Source organism: Acanthamoeba castellanii (genome assembly GCF_000313135.1).
Source record: "Acanthamoeba castellanii str. Neff unplaced genomic scaffold scf7180000084572, whole genome shotgun sequence".
In the NCBI taxonomy this organism is placed as follows: domain Eukaryota; phylum Discosea; order Longamoebia; family Acanthamoebidae; genus Acanthamoeba; species Acanthamoeba castellanii.
Window position 1 is genome coordinate 1 of NW_004457503.1, and position 16669 is coordinate 16669.

Below are 16669 nucleotides of genomic sequence, written 5' to 3' on the forward strand. Positions count from 1 at the left end.
TCAGCTTCAGGCCGGGGAACAGCGCCAGCACGTGCTTCACTTCGCCGGGGCTCACGCATTCGAACCCGAACCCGGCCTCGTACACAGCGCGCAACACTGCCAGAATAAATAAATAAATAAAACTCAAAATATGAAAGTGGGCGCGGTGGCGTACCGTCAGGGTGAGGGTTGGCCTTGATGGCGTAGAAGAAGGAATCGATGGAGGAAAGGCTGCGGAGTTGAGAAAGGGCCTGCGCAACGGAGGGTCCATCGTAGACGTAGAGCGGCGAAGACTCCCGCGCCAAATCAATCAGCTGCTGGGTCCTCCCCTCCGTGCTCCACCACCGCCCCTCGATCCCGGACGCCGCTTCCGCCTGCATGCCAATATAATTTTAATATTGACCGATTTTCTTTTGTTCGCCATGATTTCCCTCGATTTCCTCCTAGTCGAAGAATGTCACGAATGTCGTTGCCCTGCAGGTGTTGCAAAGAAATTTCTGGTTTAGCTACCTTCCGCGCATTGGGCGCTAAGTCCGAGAAAAAGACTAAAACCTTTTCGCGGGAGGCTGATCCTTTTTTCTTCACCGCACGCAAACGCATCACAGACCACCAACACCCACACACCAACAGACCACCCACACCAACCATCCTCGACTTCCATCCTCCACATCCCACAATGAACGCCTTCATCGCTTACCCCAGCTCGACCGCCTACAACTGCCAGAAGAACGGCGTAGCCACCCGTGCCATCTACAAGCGCCGAAGCCCTCGTCGCGCTAACAGCAAGGAGATTAACCACGCGTACGTCGATTCGCAGATTCTCCAGCGCCCGAAGACCGTCAAGCAGTCGACTCCCGCCGACGTTGACTACGAGTCGGGCCTCTACTCCGAGTTCGAGCTCGATGCCTACGCCTCCAACGAGGAGCTCATCCGCGCCTTCGTCTCGACCAACGCCTAAGCTCATCCCGCGACCGACAGCCGTACCCAACCGTAGTCGTCGAGCGACGTAGCAAGAGCTGCTCACGCCGCGCGTCGAAGCTTTCGACTTGTCCTCGACCAGGACGTTGGGGCTTGCTTATACCATCCCCTCCTCCAATCGCATGCACTTTATCGTGCTTTTGCTGAGTCGGAGATTAACGGAACTGTGTGTTCCTTTCTAGACACCGCTCTAGATACCATCCTCCCCGAGGAAGAACGCCCGAGACCCGAGACCTGGATACTCTGCTCTGCAGTCCATCCAAGGTATTTGTCATCAGTCGCTTACACCACACCGCCACACACCAACAATCAATGTTAAACACCCAATCATTTTGTATAGTGCTAGCACTTGTCTGCTTCAGTAAGGCGGCTCCTTACTGAATGGTATGTGTCTACACGGTACTCCCATCCTGTTTATGTTCGCATCATGTTTGTCGCCACAACACCACAAACAATAAAATCCTTCCAACCTACTTCTTCCCATCTTGCCGTTGAGTGCGCGAGGCCTTCTGAAGAGGGGCACCAACCAGCGAGCAATTATAAGGCGCCTGGTCCGTGGTCCGTGGTAGCGCGCAGCTGATGCGCCTCTTTGATCTGAAATTTGACACAAGCCGATTTCTGCACCTAATTCTAAGTGGTTGATGCAACTTGTTTACGGCGTAATCTAAGAGGAGGGCTGGCTCCTGAACAGCTGGGTGAGGGCGAGCCCAGGCACAGCCGCGATGGACTTCTTTTTCTCGTTCTTCGGCCGGGCCGGCGTTGTGTGCACCTGCGAGCTTGATGAAGTGAGGCTTGACGTGCCCGTGCTCGTCCTCTCCCTTTCGCTCCCACTTCCGCCGCCTGTAAGGGCCTCCTTGTAGGCCTTGCGTCGGTGCTCCTGGTGCCGCCGCTGCACCTCCACGAAGTGATCCAGCAACTCTGTAGTGTCCCACACACACAGACACGGTAAGGAGGCCTGAAGGAAGAACGAGCGGAGCGCGTGGAAAGCACCTTTGAAGTCGATGCCTTCTTCCTGGATCCTCTCTTGCTGGACAGCGCCCTTATCCACCGCACCAACCCTAAGCGATTGATTGGTGCCAGACACGTAAGCAATTGTCCAAGAAGAGACGTGTGACGGGGGGGGGGGCGCTACCCGCGGGGGAGGAGCTGGAGCATAGACAGGGAAGAGACGCTGGAAAGGCGGTTCTTGAGGGTGTTGAACGCCGCGCTCTGGGGGAGCAGCATCAGGAGGCCGTAGAGGCATTTGTACAGGTGCCCGTACTGCTCGGGCTCCAGGAGCTGCAATCGCAGCGCTGTTCCGAGGACATCGATCAGCACATCACAGACACACAAATATTACCAACAACGTGGTTGGCACGTACACGTGAAAACGGGCGACTCGAGAAGTTGGACCAGCTTGTCGATCTCCATCAGCAGATTGACCGTCACCTCCACGTCTGCACTGTGGTCGTTACAAGAGAGTGAGCGCTTGGCGTGATCCTCTCGAACGCTGCACAACTTGCGTTGCTTCAACACAAACGAAGTGAAGGGAGGGGGAGGGCGTACAATTTGGCGATGAGGTGGGTCGCGTGCTCGTAGGCCTGCGATAGGAGGCAGAGAGAGAAGGTGGCCACGGCATTGTTGCACCACGAGCGATACAGAATTATGAACAGCTCCCTACTTTCAGGCGTGCTCAAATCCTTCAAGTGCAGCCTACGCACGCATGATTGGAAGGGGGGGGGGAGAGCGTCAACAACGGCGAGAAGAGGTGCAGTGGTGTGGGACCGACCTGAGATCGTAAAGCTCGGTAGAAGTGAGGAGGATGACGTTGAGCGTTTGAATCATCACGCACGCGAACTCGGGGTCCTGTACACAAGAACGTGATTGTATGGACACACGCGGTGAGCAGAGAGAGGGCCAGGCGGAAGGTCCCTGGGTTGCGGAAGCGTACCTGTTGGTCTTGCAAAATGCTGGCCAGAGCTCGGTAGATCTTCTCGGGGTTGATGTGCAGACTCAGCTGCCTGATCACCAAGCAGCCTCGGCTTTCCAGCAACTAGTTAACACACACACACACACACCACACCACACCACACACACCACACACACCACACACCACACACCACACACAATCACACGACGGCGACACACTTGTAAGCAGAAAGTAAAAGTTACAGTTGGGACCGAGGGAGACGCACATGGCGGTCGCTGTAGAAGAGCGAGACGAGGTTGTGCATGAGCTTGTCGAAGTAGGGGTAGGTGGCGGAGGTGCTCTGCGAGGACAGCTTGGCCAGCACCTCGAGGTCCACGCGCACCACGTCGTCGGCCGAGTCGGAGAGCATGCGCAGGAGGGCCGGGTAGAGGGTGTCGAGGAAGGGCGCCAGCTTCTCGGGCGTCTTGGAGTAGAGCATGAGCACCCAGCCCAGCGCGGCCAGCCTCGTGGGCACCGATCCCGACTTGAACTCGTCCGTAATCCGCCCCAGGAACTGTCCAATCGCAAACTCCTGCTGCGTTCTTCACGTCGCACACGACACACGCCGCACACACCGCACACACGTGTCACAAAGACGCTTCGAGCGCGACGTGGGCGAGGTGTAGGGAGGTGTACCCGCTGATGAGGCGGAGGAGGGAGGTGTTGGCGCTGGAGGCCTGCTGCTGGATGTCCTGCACGCGATGGGAGATGGAGGGCAGAATGGCGCCCACCAGGTCGGCAGCGTAGGGCAGCAGCTCCTCCTTGCCGCACAGAATGAACTCGTTGACCCACTTGAGCGCCGTCAGCTGTGTGAACTCGTCTGTTGTGCCCCCCCCCCCCAACTCAGATTAGTGCCACCCAACAACACCAACGACGACAACGACGACGACGACGACGACGACCAACTGGAGGGGAGTACCGAGGGAAGTGGCGAAAGGGATGAGAATCTCGACCATCTTGCCGAACTCGACGTGAGGAGCCGAGCGGATCTCTTTGAGGAACTCGGCCAACACGTTGTCTGCTTGCGTGCGAATGTCCTGTCGTACACACACACACACCGCACGCACACATTGCGTGCGGGTTAGTGAGGCTGGCCTCGCTCGCATGGGTCAGCGACGTGGGGAGAAGGAGCCAGCCAACCTGCTCGTTATCGGAGAGCATCTTGAAGAGGCCGTCCAGGAACTCGGGCAGGTATTCGAGCAACTCTATGTCGGGCACCGAGTCGAGGACCGTCACCCAGCCTGTGACACACGGCACACATGACACACACACGATCAATTCACGGTTGCACTTCCCACTGTGCGTGCCGACGACGACGCGGGCCGTGTCGTACCGATGAGGAACGACCGCACGAACGTGTTGGTCACTTGGATTCGCTCCTTGAGCAGCGGCACGAAGCTGGCGAAAGAGAGAAAGAGTCAAAAACTACGCCACTCGACTGATTAGGGTTGTGTGTGTTGTGTGTGTGGTGTGTGTGTGGCTTACCGTTCAATGTCAAAGGCGTCGCTTTCGGTGACGATGTCCTTGACCAGTCGGTCGAGCAGCTGCGCACCGTTCTTGACGTTCAGGTCCTTGTCCGCCGAAAGCTGTGCGCGCGTCGACGATTGCAACACACGCAGGACCACCGAAGAAGGTTAGCAACAGAATAGGACGCATCGGAAAGGTGAAGAAGAAGAAGAAGTAGGGAAGTGGTGCATACGCGGCAAAGGCCTTCGAAGATTTCGTTGAAGAAGGTGAGGGTACGGCCGCGGGCCACCTTGGAGATGTTGTACATGGCCTCGCACGCATAGTATCGCACTCGGCTGTCCTGGTCGCCGAAGCACTTGAGCACGGGCGGCACAAGCTTGTTGAGGTATCGCCACGTTTCCTGCACGGCACGCAAACATCGAATGGTTCATCGTGGCTGCCCCACAACAATGGAATGCATGGAGGAGCGGGAGAGATGTACCGCGCCGAGACCGATGGCGGTGGCGGCGAGGGCGATGAGGCCCCCTTTGCGCTGATTGCCAGATGACGAGAGGGCGAATTGGGAAGTGATGAAATTGATGATGGTGTTGATCTTTTCGGTATCCTTCGCGTCCTTGGAGTCTCGAATCAGCTGCTCGAGCTCGAGGGCTCCCATTTTGCGCTTCTCATAGAGCTTGTCGCTCAAATTGCGCACAATGTTGGCGCTGAGCGGTGGGGTCTCCACCACTGGCTTCGAACCATAGAGTTTTTGGCTCATTGCCAGTAGGAGGAATGGCACAACCGATTCAAAAAAACACGAGCGGTGAGAGACGAATGGATGTGTGTCCGGACTCGAAACCTTCTCTTTCGTTTTCGTCCAAATAATGTAAAAAAAATATAAATATAATAAATTGCCAACAGCAACAAGCCTCCCACACAAAAGACAGCAGAGGGCGCGTTGAGGCAATGCGTCGAGCTTGGCTGCAGAGTCTCGTTCGATACGGCCACCTCTTGGAAGAACGACTTTCGCTTCGTGACGCGAAGTTCGCGTTCGTTGGGTGGGGGTAAATGCCGCAGAGGTATCGGCGGGTTGCGACGTATTTCTTGTTATTTGCAAGTCCGCACAACGCAAGGCCAACTCTGGCTCTTGTCTGCGCACAACACGAGTAGCAGCTGCAGCAACACACAACACATGGAGGAGTCGCTTGAAGCGCAGGCCTGTGGCAGGTTCTGCGTGCGGGACGTGCCCACCAAAGAGCTCTCCTTGCGCCAGCAGGTCCTCGCCGCCACCGCCGGCGGCATCGCCACTGCCCTCTTCGGTTTGCCGCCTTCCCTCAGAAGGAGAAATCAATCTCCTATATGATGATTTAATCTAATCTTATTCCGGATGACGATTCAGTTACGCCGTTCGATGTGGTGAAGACGAGGCTGCAGGCGCAGTTCGATCCACTCAGCAGCCAGGCACAACCGCGCGCAACGGGGTCCGTGGTGCGCACGAGCGGGGCTCCCTCGCTGCACTTCTCCGGGACCAAGGTGGGCCCTCATCTTTCTGCCCCTCCCTGAGGTTTTATTTTATTTTATTTTATTTTACAATAATTATTGTTCATAATTGATTTTGCTGTTTTAGTGGTAATCAATCTTTATTTTACTCAACAAATACGAATCATATTTATTTGGCTTGCTTGTGTGCGCAGGACGCGTTCGTCAAGATCGTGCGGGTGGAAGGCGTGCGTGCGCTGTGGCGCGGGCTCACGGCCGCACTCGTGCTGACCGTGCCTGCCAATTCCCTGTGCGTGCTGCATCCCACTGCCCGGGAGTGCACATCGCGACGATCACACGTTAATTCTTTGACGCACCTGACGCTCTCGCGCAGGTACTTTATGCTCTACGATCGAACAAAGACTCGATTCGACCGATCGTTTCCTGCCCTTGCCCCCGTCTTCGCAGGTGCGTGCAGACCGTATCTCTCGTGGTGGAGGTGCATTCGGTTTCTCACACTCGGCACTGTACACTGTGTCAACACCTTGCAGGCTTGTTTGCCCGAACGGTGACCGTGTGTTTCACAGCGCCACTGGAGCTCATGCGCACCTACGTACAGTCACATGGCAAGTCTGCGCATATGCAGAAAGGTATGTCGTCCGCCGTTGGCTGGCGCCACGCACACGCACACGCACCTCCTCTCATTTGTTTGTCCGCTCCCAGGTATCACACAGATCATGCTAGAGCTGGTGAGGAGTCGAGGAATTGTACATTTGTGGACGGGGCTGGCTCCAACGCTGTGGCGAGATGTTCCCTTCTCTATCATGTACGTGGTTCATCACCGCACTGCAGAGCCCCGTCTTCAGCTCACCGCTCATCTCATGCCACCCTCTCTGATATCTCTCTTTTCCATACAGTTACTGGAGTTCGTATGAGTACATCAAGCATGCCATTCAACCAGGCGACAAGGTACGCCTAGGCCCTCTCTTTCTTCTTTTTGTGGTACTTACCAAGTCTGGGGTGTTGGCCAGCGAGGGTTCCTCGTCAATTTTGTATCGGGTGCCGGTGCGGGCTGCCTCGCCGCAAGCTTCACCACCCCCATCGACGTTGTGAAGACCCGACGACAGATGTCGATTGGCGCCGCTGCCACCGACACTCCCGTACGCTTGCTCTTCCCCAGTAGTGGCATGTCGTCATCACCGTCACGAAAGTCATCTCACCGCCAGTCACCTCCTCCTCTTGTGCTTCAGCACTACCCGCCATCGTCAAGAGCGATCCTGCGGGCCATTGTGGAGGAGGAAGGGATGCGGGGCCTAGTCAAGGGCATCGTGCCACGTACCGCCAAGGTGGCACCCGCCTGCGCCCTCATGATCGCCAGCTACGAGTTCTTCAAGCAGCTCTTCCTCGAACCTCCACCATGAGGGTCTGCTCTTCTTCTTCTTCTCTTTTTCTTTTTGTCCTACTCGATGCCATCACTACCTTCACACTCACAAAGTAATGAGCAAATATATTTATTGGCCCACTAGTGGAGAAGGAGATGAAGAAGAGGGTGAGGGTGTAGCGTGGTGAGGATGAGCTTAGTGGAAGGCGGCGAGGATGTTGAGCCTGGCGACGAACTCGTCGACCTTGGCGGCGCTGAGGCTGCCGCTCTCGATCATGCGGGTGAGCCTCTCAGTCTCAGTCGTGAGGTACTCGGGCTTGGTCTTCAGGAGTTCAAGCGCCCTGATGTAAATCTTGGCGTGCCTGGAGGAAGAAGAACGTAAGTGTACCGTTCTATCGACGACATCTCGGCCCACAAAGAAGAAACACTTCATCAAAGTGGGATGAAGGGGAGGATGACGTACTTGGCGGCATCACCAGCAAGACCGGTGGCGACCTCCTTGGCCTTCTCGAGGAGAGCGGCCTTGTCCTCGGCATCAGCGTAGGCCTTGACCACGACGTCGAGATCGGCGACGCGACCAGCGTTGGGGCCGGGGTGACCGTTGGCGAGCCTCTCAGTGCCAGCCTTCTCGTTGATGAACTTGACGAAGGAAGCGAGGTCCCTGCCACCATCATAGTCGACGGGGCTGGCCTTCTCGCCCTTGGGGAACCACTTCAGAGTGGGGTAGCCCGAAACGCCATACTGCTGGCAAAGGGCAGAGTTGGCATCGCAGTCTGTCCCATGACACAACACAACAATTAGCATCACGAGGATAACAACAACCACAACAACGACACAGGAAGACAAGACGCAACGTGCGTACCGACTTTAGCGACCTTGACGCCGGCCTCGTTCTTGTAGGCGGCAGCGACCTTCTCGTACTCGGGAGTCAGCTTCTTGCAGTGACCGCACCACGGGGCGTAGAACTCGACGAGGGCATCAGTGTCACTCTCGACGATCTCGCTCTTGAAGTTGCTCTCGCTAAGCACGGTGACGTAGCTGGGAGGAGCGGGGGCCCTCTTAGCCTTGACGCCGGTGTTCTTCTCGATGAAGGAGATGAGGTCGTCCTCGGACCTGCCGCCCTCGTACTTCTGCGACTCCTCAGGGTTGCCGCTGGGGAAGAACTTGAGGGTGGGGAAACTACAAAGAGAGATCAAACGTAAGAAGATGCACTATGCCCTCGGCTGTAGCAAGAAGATGAGAGTAGATGATAAAATGCAAGAACAGGGGCGAGATGCGGTACCCCTTCACGTCGAAGCGGCTGCCGAGCGCACTGTGGGCATCAGCGTCAACCTTGGCGATCACGACCTTGTCCTTGGCATGAGCGAAGGCATCGGCGAAGACCTCGTAGACCTGTTCTCCACAAATCAGTAAATGTTAAGTAAATGCAAAATTATTATCGCAAAATGGATGGCGTACGGGAATGAGGTTCTTGCAGTGACCGCACCACGGGGCGTAGAACTCAACGAAGGCGGGCTTGCTGCCGTCGAGCACCTTATCGAAGTTCTCGGGGGTGAGATCAACGACGTTGCTGGCGCTGGCGCAGGCCAGGAGGGCCGAGAGCAGGAGGAAGGGGAGAAGGAGGCGGGCCATGGTGATGATGCTGTGTCAATCCAACTGAACAGGAACCTGCCACCTCACCCTCCAGTCTGTAGCCACCGTGGCTGTCCGCCATTGGCGGCTCGTGTGCCGACACACCGGTTTCGGAAACAATTTGAAACGAGTTCAAACGTTTCCAGACCTGCGAGAAAAGGCCAGTTTTTTATTTCGGCGTTGATCGTGCGATACTCGCTTTTCTTTCCAGCACACCATGAGCGACCCGGCTTCGTATTCCAACGTGACGGAGGTGCGCACGACCAACCTGCACATCGAGCTCGACGTCGATTTTGAGCGTCACGTTCTTTGCGGGTACATGCACAATCACATTTTGATCAAGATGCTCAAAATTCAATAGCCCAAGGCCCACGGGGTCAATCTGACCGTATTGTGGGCTGCAGCCACGTCGATTTGGCTCTCGAATCGCTCAAGGATGGCCTGAAGCGTGTCGTGCTCGACACCCGCGACCTCAAGGTCACTGCCGTTGCTGCCATTCCAGGCGGCCCCCTGCAGGTAATGCCACGTGCCCTCACCCCGTCTAGTTGGCAACTGTAGCCCTCATGCCCTTCGCCCTTGCCGCTGCAGTTCGCACTGGGCCAGAAGAGCGACGCGTTTGGCCAGGCGCTGGAGATTGATCTGCAGGAGGCTCAGGGTGCGGGCTCGCGCTTCGTCGTTCGCGTGGAGTACGAAACCAGCCCCACTGCGTCCGGTCTGCAGTGGCTTGCACCCAGGTACACCCCACTTCTGCTTCTTATCCCCCACCTTGTTTGAGTTGTTTACTCGTGTGGAGCTGACTCTATGGGTGCGCATTGTTGCTTGGCGAAGCCAAACGGAGGGAAAGACGCATCCCTACCTCTTCAGCCAGTTCCAAGCTATTCACTGCCGCTCGGCTGTGCCGTGCCAGGATTCGCCCTCTATCAAGGGTATGTGTTCTGTCCCGAAACAAAAGTGTACGTTTCACTAACGCTCCCGTTCTCGTATCCGTTTAGCGCCGTACACCGCACGTATCACTGTGCCTCAGAAGCTCGTCGCTCTCATGAGCGCCATCAGCGGTGCGTACACTCGAATCCCCCAGTCTTCTGTGACACGTCGGCCTAACTACGATTCTCGACTTCCAAAGTCGGCGAGACCGAGCAGGAGGGTAAGAAGACGTTCGCCTTCGAGCAGAAAGTGTCCATTCCGGTACGCAGATCCGGTTTTGGTAGCGCTGTGTGTTGTTGCCGATAACTCACCTATTTCCCATTGCGTATTACAGTCCTATCTCGTGGCCCTCGTTGTCGGCGACCTGGTGTCCAAGGACATCGGACCCAGGTCGAAGGTGTGGACCGAGCGCGAGAAGCTGGAGGCTGCCGCCTGGGAGTTCTCCAACACCGGTACGTTCTTCCTTTGTCCCGTTCTCTGTAGCAGGGAGGTTCTCCGTTCGCTGAGTTCCTATGGGCATCACAATCGACAGAGGACTACCTGAAGACCGCTGAGGACCTGCTCACCCCCTACGAGTGGGGCCGCTACGACGTGCTGCTGCTTCCTTCCAGGTACGTCCCGGGTCTGCCGCTATTCCTATCGGCAGAAACCAACAACTTACCATTATGCGAATGCATGATTTGTCTCCACAGCTTCCCCTATGGTGGCATGGAGGTACGAATCCGCAACATTCCAGCTTTGCCAAAAAACAATCAGCCATTCGTCGCATGGTGTACTGATGACTCCCGTTCCCATCACCGCGACTCACAACAGAACCCATGCCTCACCTTTGTGACCCCCACGCTGCTGGCCGGCGATCGATCCCTTACCGACGTCGTGGCCCACGAAATTGCGCACAGGTATGTACCCCTCTGAGGATTCTGTCTTACCCTCCGTCTCTGCTGACCGAGCCCCTTTGTAGCTGGATGGGCAACCTCGTGACCAACCGCACCTGGGAGCATTTCTGGTAAGTTTATTCCCGGCCCCACCACCTTGCACCGCCAAGGTGCTTTATACTAACTCACGCTCTGTCCTTTGTATGCAGGCTGAACGAGGGCTTTACTGTCTTTGTTGAGCGCAAGATCATCGGTCGGTCATCTCGATGATAAGACCCGAAAGATTCAGCTAGTAACTCTTCTCTTTGCCCGGGTTGGGGTGGTTCAGGTCGTCTTCGTGGCGAAGAGCACAGGCAGTTCAGCGCGCTGCTCGGCAACCATGCTCTCGTCGACTCCATCACCCACTTCGGACCCCAGGAGCAGGAGTTCACCAAGCTCGTCCAGTGGTAAGTCTCTCACCCCACTATGACATTCGGAGTTAATTTTCCCACTCACTATTCCTGTGCAACACAGCCAGCACGGAGTTGACCCTGATGATGTACGTGCCTGCTCGATGCTGCCACCATTGAACATCATGTCTGACTCTCACCCTCTTGCCTGGTCGTTGGCTTTCTCACACAGGCCTTCAGCTCGGTCCCCTACGAAAAGGGAAGCCAGTTCCTCTATTTCCTCGAGCTCACCGTCGGTGGCCCTGCCCTGTTTGAGCCCTTCCTTAAGGCCTACGTTAACAAGGTACACCCTCCTCTGGTTCACTGACAGCATGCCCAAAGCACCGAGCTCATTCTCTGCTCTGTACGTGCGTTGTGCGTTCGCCCGGTTCTCTTTTAGTTCGCGAACACGACCCTTACCACGGATGACTTCAAGGAGTTCTTCCTCAACTACTTCAAAAATCTGCCCGACTTTGACGCCTCGAAGCTGCAGGCGATCGACTGGACGGCCTGGTTCACCCAGCCGGTGAGCCCTCCCCTTGTTCTCCCTTTGCCTCTTCTTCACCCCTTGACACTAGCCGCGCTCTTCCTCCGCGTGTATGCTATCGACAGGGCATGCCTCCCGTGGAGATCCTGTCCAAGTTCGACGACTCGCTGGCCGTGCAGTCTAACGAGCTTGCCCAGAAGTGGCTCGCTTCCGCCGAGCCCGAGGCTAAGGCCTCCGACATCGAGGGCTGGTCCACGCCTCAGACCGGTACCACTCCCCACACTTTGCGCATATTGACACACGGCACACACAAACCGCAAACGCTGAATGGATTCGAATTTGTGTTACGACAGTCGCGTTCCTGGAGAAGCTCACAGTCTCGGAGGGCCTGAACGCCGACAAGCTGGCGAAGATGGACAAGGTTTACGGCCTGACGCAGTCGCGTAACTCGGAGGTGCGCTTCAGGTGGTACACGCTCGCCATCAAGCACGGCTACGACACGGTCTACCCCAACGTCGTGAGCTTCCTCAAGGAGCAGGGCCGCATGAAGTTCGTCCGCCCGCTCTTCCGCGACCTCTTCCGCGCTGAGGGCGTGGCCAAGCAGATCGCCCTCGACACCTTCTCCCAGCACCGCGAGGCCTACCACCCCATCGGTACTCTTCTCTTCTCTTCTTATCCTCTTCGTCTTCTTTCCCAATCATCCATCTCACGCGTTGCGCTCTTTCGTATCCACAGCGTCCAAGATGATCGCCAAGGACTTGGGCCTCGTCGCCTAACCTCAGCCCAGCTGAAGGTCCTGTTCGAAGAAGCTTGAGGCACGCCAAATAAAACGCGAAGGGAAAAAGAAAAGGAAAAGAAAGAAAGAAAGAAAAGAAGAGCGAAGAAGTTCGTCTCCGTTCCTTCAATACGAAGGAACCCAAACCTGCCGGCAGGGTTCTCTGTTTGTGGTTGCGTTCGTAGCCGAGGAAGGCATTTTGGGCGGTGCAAGGAGGCGGAATGTTAGAGACCGGAGCTAAGTTGAGGGTTAGTCCTCATTCCTCTTCCCATCTCTTCCGTTTCGCTCCCCCCCCCCGCAATATCGCCTTCGCGTTTTCTGCTCCTCACGCTTCCTGCACGTGCGGTGGTAGGAGCGGGTGCGGCGTCCTCATGTTGGCCATCACCTTCCCAAGAAGAGCCTGGTGCGTTCTTCATGCTGCATTGACTATGACATAAACAGCACTGCCAGTTGTAACCTTGAAGGTTCTCCCCCAACATCGTGTAGGAGTACGAGAGTCTCGACTATGACCCCTATGACACCTCACTCTCCCAGCGAACACTGGCCAGCAAGCCACGCAGTGTACACCTTCCCTCCCTTCCTCAGATGAACTTGCACCCGCAACTTACCTGCGCACGTGGGCGTGTACAAACAAAACATAGCAACTGCTGATGGAGCGAGCCGAGAAGTGGATTCTTGTGAGCGGCGTGGCGCTGGGCACGGCCCTGGTGGCCATCCTCATCCTGTGGTGCGTGGAGAAGCTCATGAGCCTCAAGAACGGGTGGGTGCAGCAGGTCATCGACCTCGACGTCGGCTTCTTCCCGCCCTTCCTCCTCTTCGTCGGCCTCAACATGACCCTCGTCCTGCCTGTCCTCCTCATCTGCACCTACATCGAGGTTCGTGTGCGGTCGTGCGTGTGTGTGCGTGTGCGATGCGACAGGGCTGACACTTCTCTTTAACGACAGCCCGCAATTGGCGGCGTGGGTGTGCCTGAGGTGGTGGCCTATCTGAACTCGATCAACATGCCCCGCGTGGTGCGGCTGAAGACGCTTGTGGGCAAGATCGTATGCACAATTCTCTCCGTCTCGGGTTCAATGACCCTCGGCCCCGAGGGTACGCACCCCGTCCTACCACCTCACCTCTGTTCGGCCGATGACATCGACGTTGCTGACTAATCCCGTTTTTAGCCCCGATCGTACAGTCCGGCGGTATTATCGGTGCGGGTCTGTCGCAGGGCAAGGTGCGTGCTGTTGAGCATTTGTTCTACTAGACCGGTCCTTCCGCTGAACTGTTGCATCTCTGCGCAGGCCTCGTCGTTCAAGTTCGACAGCGGTCTGTTCACGTCGTTCCGTAACGACCGCGACAAGCTCCAGTTCATCTGCGCCGGCACTGCTGCAGGTACTACACCCGCACCTCGTCGCCTCGCCGTCAATTGAAAGCTGGCTGGGCTGAACTCGCGACTACCAGGCATGGCGAGCGCGTTCGGAGCCCCGATTTCGGGGGTGCTGCTGGTGCTCGAGGAGGGCGCGTCGTTCTGGGACACGGACCTCATTCTCTTCTCCTTCTTCTGCGGCCTCTCCGCCAAGTTCTTCTTCTTCATCTTCCTCCAGGTATCCCTCGCCTCCACCACGCACACACCGCACACACCCGCACACATGCACACGACCGCACACGCACGCACGCGCACGCAATGCGTGCACCGCGCCCAAGCACTGTCGAGGCCTCTAATGAGGATTGTGGGCAGGGATTCATCGTGGACAGCTGGGGCGCTCTGGAGATGGAGGGCTATCTGTTCTTCGGACCCTTCAAGCCCAACATGTCCTCCTTCAAGATCACCGCCTTTGTCTTCTACGTCCTCCTGGGCGTCATGGGTACCCACACACACTCGCACCACCTTCATCCACTGCCCTCTCTTATTGCTTCAACTCATTCATGACCTCACAACGCGGCCATCCACCGACTCAGGCGGCTTGCTGGGCATGCTGTGGAACAAGGCGGTCGCACGGATCAACAACTTCCGCGCACAGCGTATCAACCCCATGCCCTATCGCCGCATCATCGAGGTGCCGATCAATCCGCCTCCCTCTTCATGTTTTGGCTGTTCATCACTGAAACGTTTCTCCACAGGGAATGCTGGTGGCGTTCATCACCAGCGTCACCATCTACCTCTCCAGTACCTGGCTCTCCGCTTGCCAGTACCTTCTCCCCCGCTTTCGTCATCGCTTGCTGCTGAGGTGTCCACCGTTGACTGATCCGATTGCGTTCGGGGCAGTCCACTGACCGAGGAGCTCAAAGAGTCGCCGCTCAAGTTCCGTCAGTTCAACTGCGCCAAGGTGCCGAACCGCACAAGCCCCCCATTGCACCTGATGGGCCCGCCTGGCCACTCACTCATGATCGCTCGGGGAATTATAGGGAGAGTGGAACGACATGGCGACGCTCTTCATGAACGGCATGGAGGCGGCCACCCGCCAGCTGTGGCACAATAACGCCCACTTCAGCAAGGTACGCGTCATCGATGCCGCTCAGGTTCCCGCAATGGCACCATTGTCTGACGACAACACGCACGCTCGCACGCACGCACAGATATCATTGGTTGCGTTCAGCAGTTTCTTCTACTTGCTCATGATGATCACCCTGGGCATTGCCGTTCCTGGCGGTCTCCTCATCCCGTGCTTCTTCATCGGTACGCACACACGCACTCACCGCCGCACACGTTCTGCTTCATGGCACACGCTTTCTCACGTGAGCCCTGGGCTGTGCAGGCGGAGGCTATGGGCGATTCTTCGCGCAAGTGCTCAACGAAAACCTGCCGTGGGACGCTGGCATTGATGAAACGGGCGCTGCCATCATCGCCTCCGTTGCCGTCCTGTCTGGCTTCACCCGGCTTACAGTGTGCGCGACCCATCTTCGAAACGCCATTCGTGTTGTGGTGTGTCTGCGCCAAACTGAGCATAACTAACGCCCTCTATTGACCACGCAGTGCCTTAGCTGCGATCATCATAGAATCAACCAACGGTACGGGCTGAACCTCCCACATATCTTCCCCCCCCCCGCGGTGCATGTCCCGTGTTTGACCCCGAATCACACATCAACGCAACACCGCCACCACAGAATTCACATACGCCATTCCGCTCGGCATCGCCGTCGTGGTGGCCAAATGGGTGGCAGACATCCGCTCCGATTCCATCATCCACGAAATCATCCACGTCAAGGTACACCTTCTACACTACACGACACACTCTCGCATTCCACTCAGTAGTTTTTACCTCCGATCTACCATCATGGCGCCACCAGAAAGCGCCATTCCTCGAGTGGGACGCCCCATCCGAGTTCCGCTTCTTCACCGCCAAAGACGTACGTAGCTCCCGAGTTAACTTCAATGATTGATCCCCCCCCCACTTACATGCAAATGACACGCCCACGCCCCACCACACCACAGTTGATGCACGGCGACCCGATCTGTCTGGACGAACGCGACTTCCCGGCGCGGATCAACGAGGTGCTCAAGGAGTGCGACGGGTACCCGTTCAAGCACCAGGCCTTCCCCGTGGTGCAGCACACCGACCCCGAGGGCCAGCTCCGTCGCGGCAAGACCCGCACCCTCCGCGGCGTCATCTCGCGCAAGCAGCTCGTCCAGATGCTGGCCAACAACCAAGCGCAGCTCGAGCTGCACCCGTCCCTCGGCATCCAGGAGGGCGAGACCATCGAGTCGTCGCCCGTCAGCCTGCTCCCCTGTACCATCCCCCCCATCGACACCACCTTCGCTGGGCGCGATGAGCCACGATCACTCACCTTCTCTGTGTGTCTAATGTGCAGACACGAATCAGTGGCCGTACACGGTGTCGCCGAACGCGTCGATTTCGTCGGTCTATCCGCTGTTCCGTCTCCTCGGCCTCCGCTGGCTTATCGTCGGTACGCACGCACGTGCGATTGCGCCGAGGCCATGTGTCGTGTCGTGTGTTGGCTGATGTGGGTGTGGTGTTGTGTGTGCTGCAGCGGATGAGCGCAACAACGTGCAGGGAATCATCACGCGCAAGGACCTTATCCATGAGGCCGGTCATCTGCTCATGCACGACAGGGACGAGCACGGTCTCGGCCTGGGCAACGACGCCTCGGACCCCGACGACGATGACGGCGATGACGATGGTGTCGACGGAGACGTCAAGTACCGCCGCCACATGAACATCGCTTGCAGCAAGCAGGACGACACGGATCGGGAGGAGTCGAGAGACTACTACGACGAGGCCGAGTACGCTGAGCTGCGGCAATCCACCCCCTGCTCGCTGCACGCCCTGCAGCGCTCGCGCGCCGCTGACCGCGAGACCTCGCTCCCCGAGAACCTGCGCGAGCTCTGAGGC

General features: G+C 57.2%; 7 protein-coding genes across 7 annotated transcripts; 4 read left to right on the plus strand and 3 right to left on the minus strand.

Moving 5' to 3' along the window:
- Window positions 1-31: 31 nt before the first annotated feature.
- On the minus strand, window positions 32-359 carry ACA1_040420 (bifunctional aspartate kinase/diaminopimelate decarboxylase protein; the record flags this gene model as incomplete). Its single annotated transcript, XM_004340741.1, has 2 exons — window positions 32-96; window positions 155-359. Coding segments are annotated over 2 exons (270 nt in total), but the record flags the coding sequence as incomplete, so codon positions are not given.
- An 83-nt stretch (window positions 360-442) lies between these two features.
- Window positions 443-937, plus strand: ACA1_040430 (uncharacterized protein; the record flags this gene model as incomplete). The annotated part of the gene is made up of 1 exon (XM_004340742.1): window positions 443-937. One exon carries the CDS (start codon window positions 443-445, stop codon window positions 935-937), a length of 495 nt encoding a protein of 164 aa, XP_004340790.1.
- A 684-nt stretch (window positions 938-1621) lies between these two features.
- On the minus strand, window positions 1622-5129 carry ACA1_040440 (uncharacterized protein; the record flags this gene model as incomplete). Its single annotated transcript, XM_004340743.1, is given in 15 exon segments — window positions 1622-1875; window positions 1948-2015; window positions 2090-2249; window positions 2319-2398; window positions 2503-2649; window positions 2726-2802; window positions 2888-2989; window positions 3132-3447; window positions 3542-3725; window positions 3825-3942; window positions 4046-4110; window positions 4124-4146; window positions 4391-4491; window positions 4605-4772; window positions 4854-5129. 15 exon segments carry the CDS (start codon window positions 5127-5129, stop codon window positions 1622-1624), a joined length of 2139 nt encoding a protein of 712 aa, XP_004340791.1.
- Window positions 5130-5543: 414 nt separating this feature from the next.
- On the plus strand, window positions 5544-7251 carry ACA1_040450 (carrier superfamily protein; the record flags this gene model as incomplete). Its single annotated transcript, XM_004340744.1, has 9 exons — window positions 5544-5670; window positions 5751-5839; window positions 6046-6140; window positions 6225-6298; window positions 6382-6480; window positions 6554-6656; window positions 6748-6799; window positions 6862-6990; window positions 7081-7251. 9 exons carry the CDS (start codon window positions 5544-5546, stop codon window positions 7249-7251), a joined length of 939 nt encoding a protein of 312 aa, XP_004340792.1.
- A 156-nt stretch (window positions 7252-7407) lies between these two features.
- On the minus strand, window positions 7408-8843 carry ACA1_040460 (Protein disulfideisomerase, putative; the record flags this gene model as incomplete). Its single annotated transcript, XM_004340745.1, has 5 exons — window positions 7408-7573; window positions 7675-7984; window positions 8074-8390; window positions 8494-8603; window positions 8670-8843. 5 exons carry the CDS (start codon window positions 8841-8843, stop codon window positions 7408-7410), a joined length of 1077 nt encoding a protein of 358 aa, XP_004340793.1.
- A 217-nt stretch (window positions 8844-9060) lies between these two features.
- On the plus strand, window positions 9061-12333 carry ACA1_040470 (leukotriene A4 hydrolase/aminopeptidase; the record flags this gene model as incomplete). The annotated part of the gene is made up of 19 exons (XM_004340746.1): window positions 9061-9158; window positions 9248-9320; window positions 9432-9577; window positions 9672-9769; window positions 9836-9898; window positions 9967-10028; window positions 10102-10219; window positions 10300-10378; window positions 10460-10481; window positions 10581-10666; window positions 10729-10773; window positions 10852-10895; window positions 10971-11088; window positions 11156-11180; window positions 11264-11374; window positions 11471-11596; window positions 11683-11824; window positions 11911-12210; window positions 12293-12333. The coding sequence occupies 19 exons, from the start codon at window positions 9061-9063 to the stop codon at window positions 12331-12333; spliced, it is 1797 nt and encodes a 598-aa protein (XP_004340794.1).
- A 649-nt stretch (window positions 12334-12982) lies between these two features.
- Window positions 12983-16666, plus strand: ACA1_040480 (chloride transporter, putative; the record flags this gene model as incomplete). Its single annotated transcript, XM_004340747.1, has 19 exons — window positions 12983-13207; window positions 13277-13424; window positions 13499-13551; window positions 13619-13709; window positions 13779-13921; window positions 14056-14182; window positions 14277-14374; window positions 14439-14484; window positions 14607-14644; window positions 14724-14813; window positions 14895-14994; window positions 15074-15203; window positions 15292-15326; window positions 15423-15523; window positions 15606-15665; window positions 15751-16045; window positions 16128-16223; window positions 16308-16459; window positions 16514-16666. 19 exons carry the CDS (start codon window positions 12983-12985, stop codon window positions 16664-16666), a joined length of 2181 nt encoding a protein of 726 aa, XP_004340795.1.
- Window positions 16667-16669: the final 3 nt, after the last annotated feature.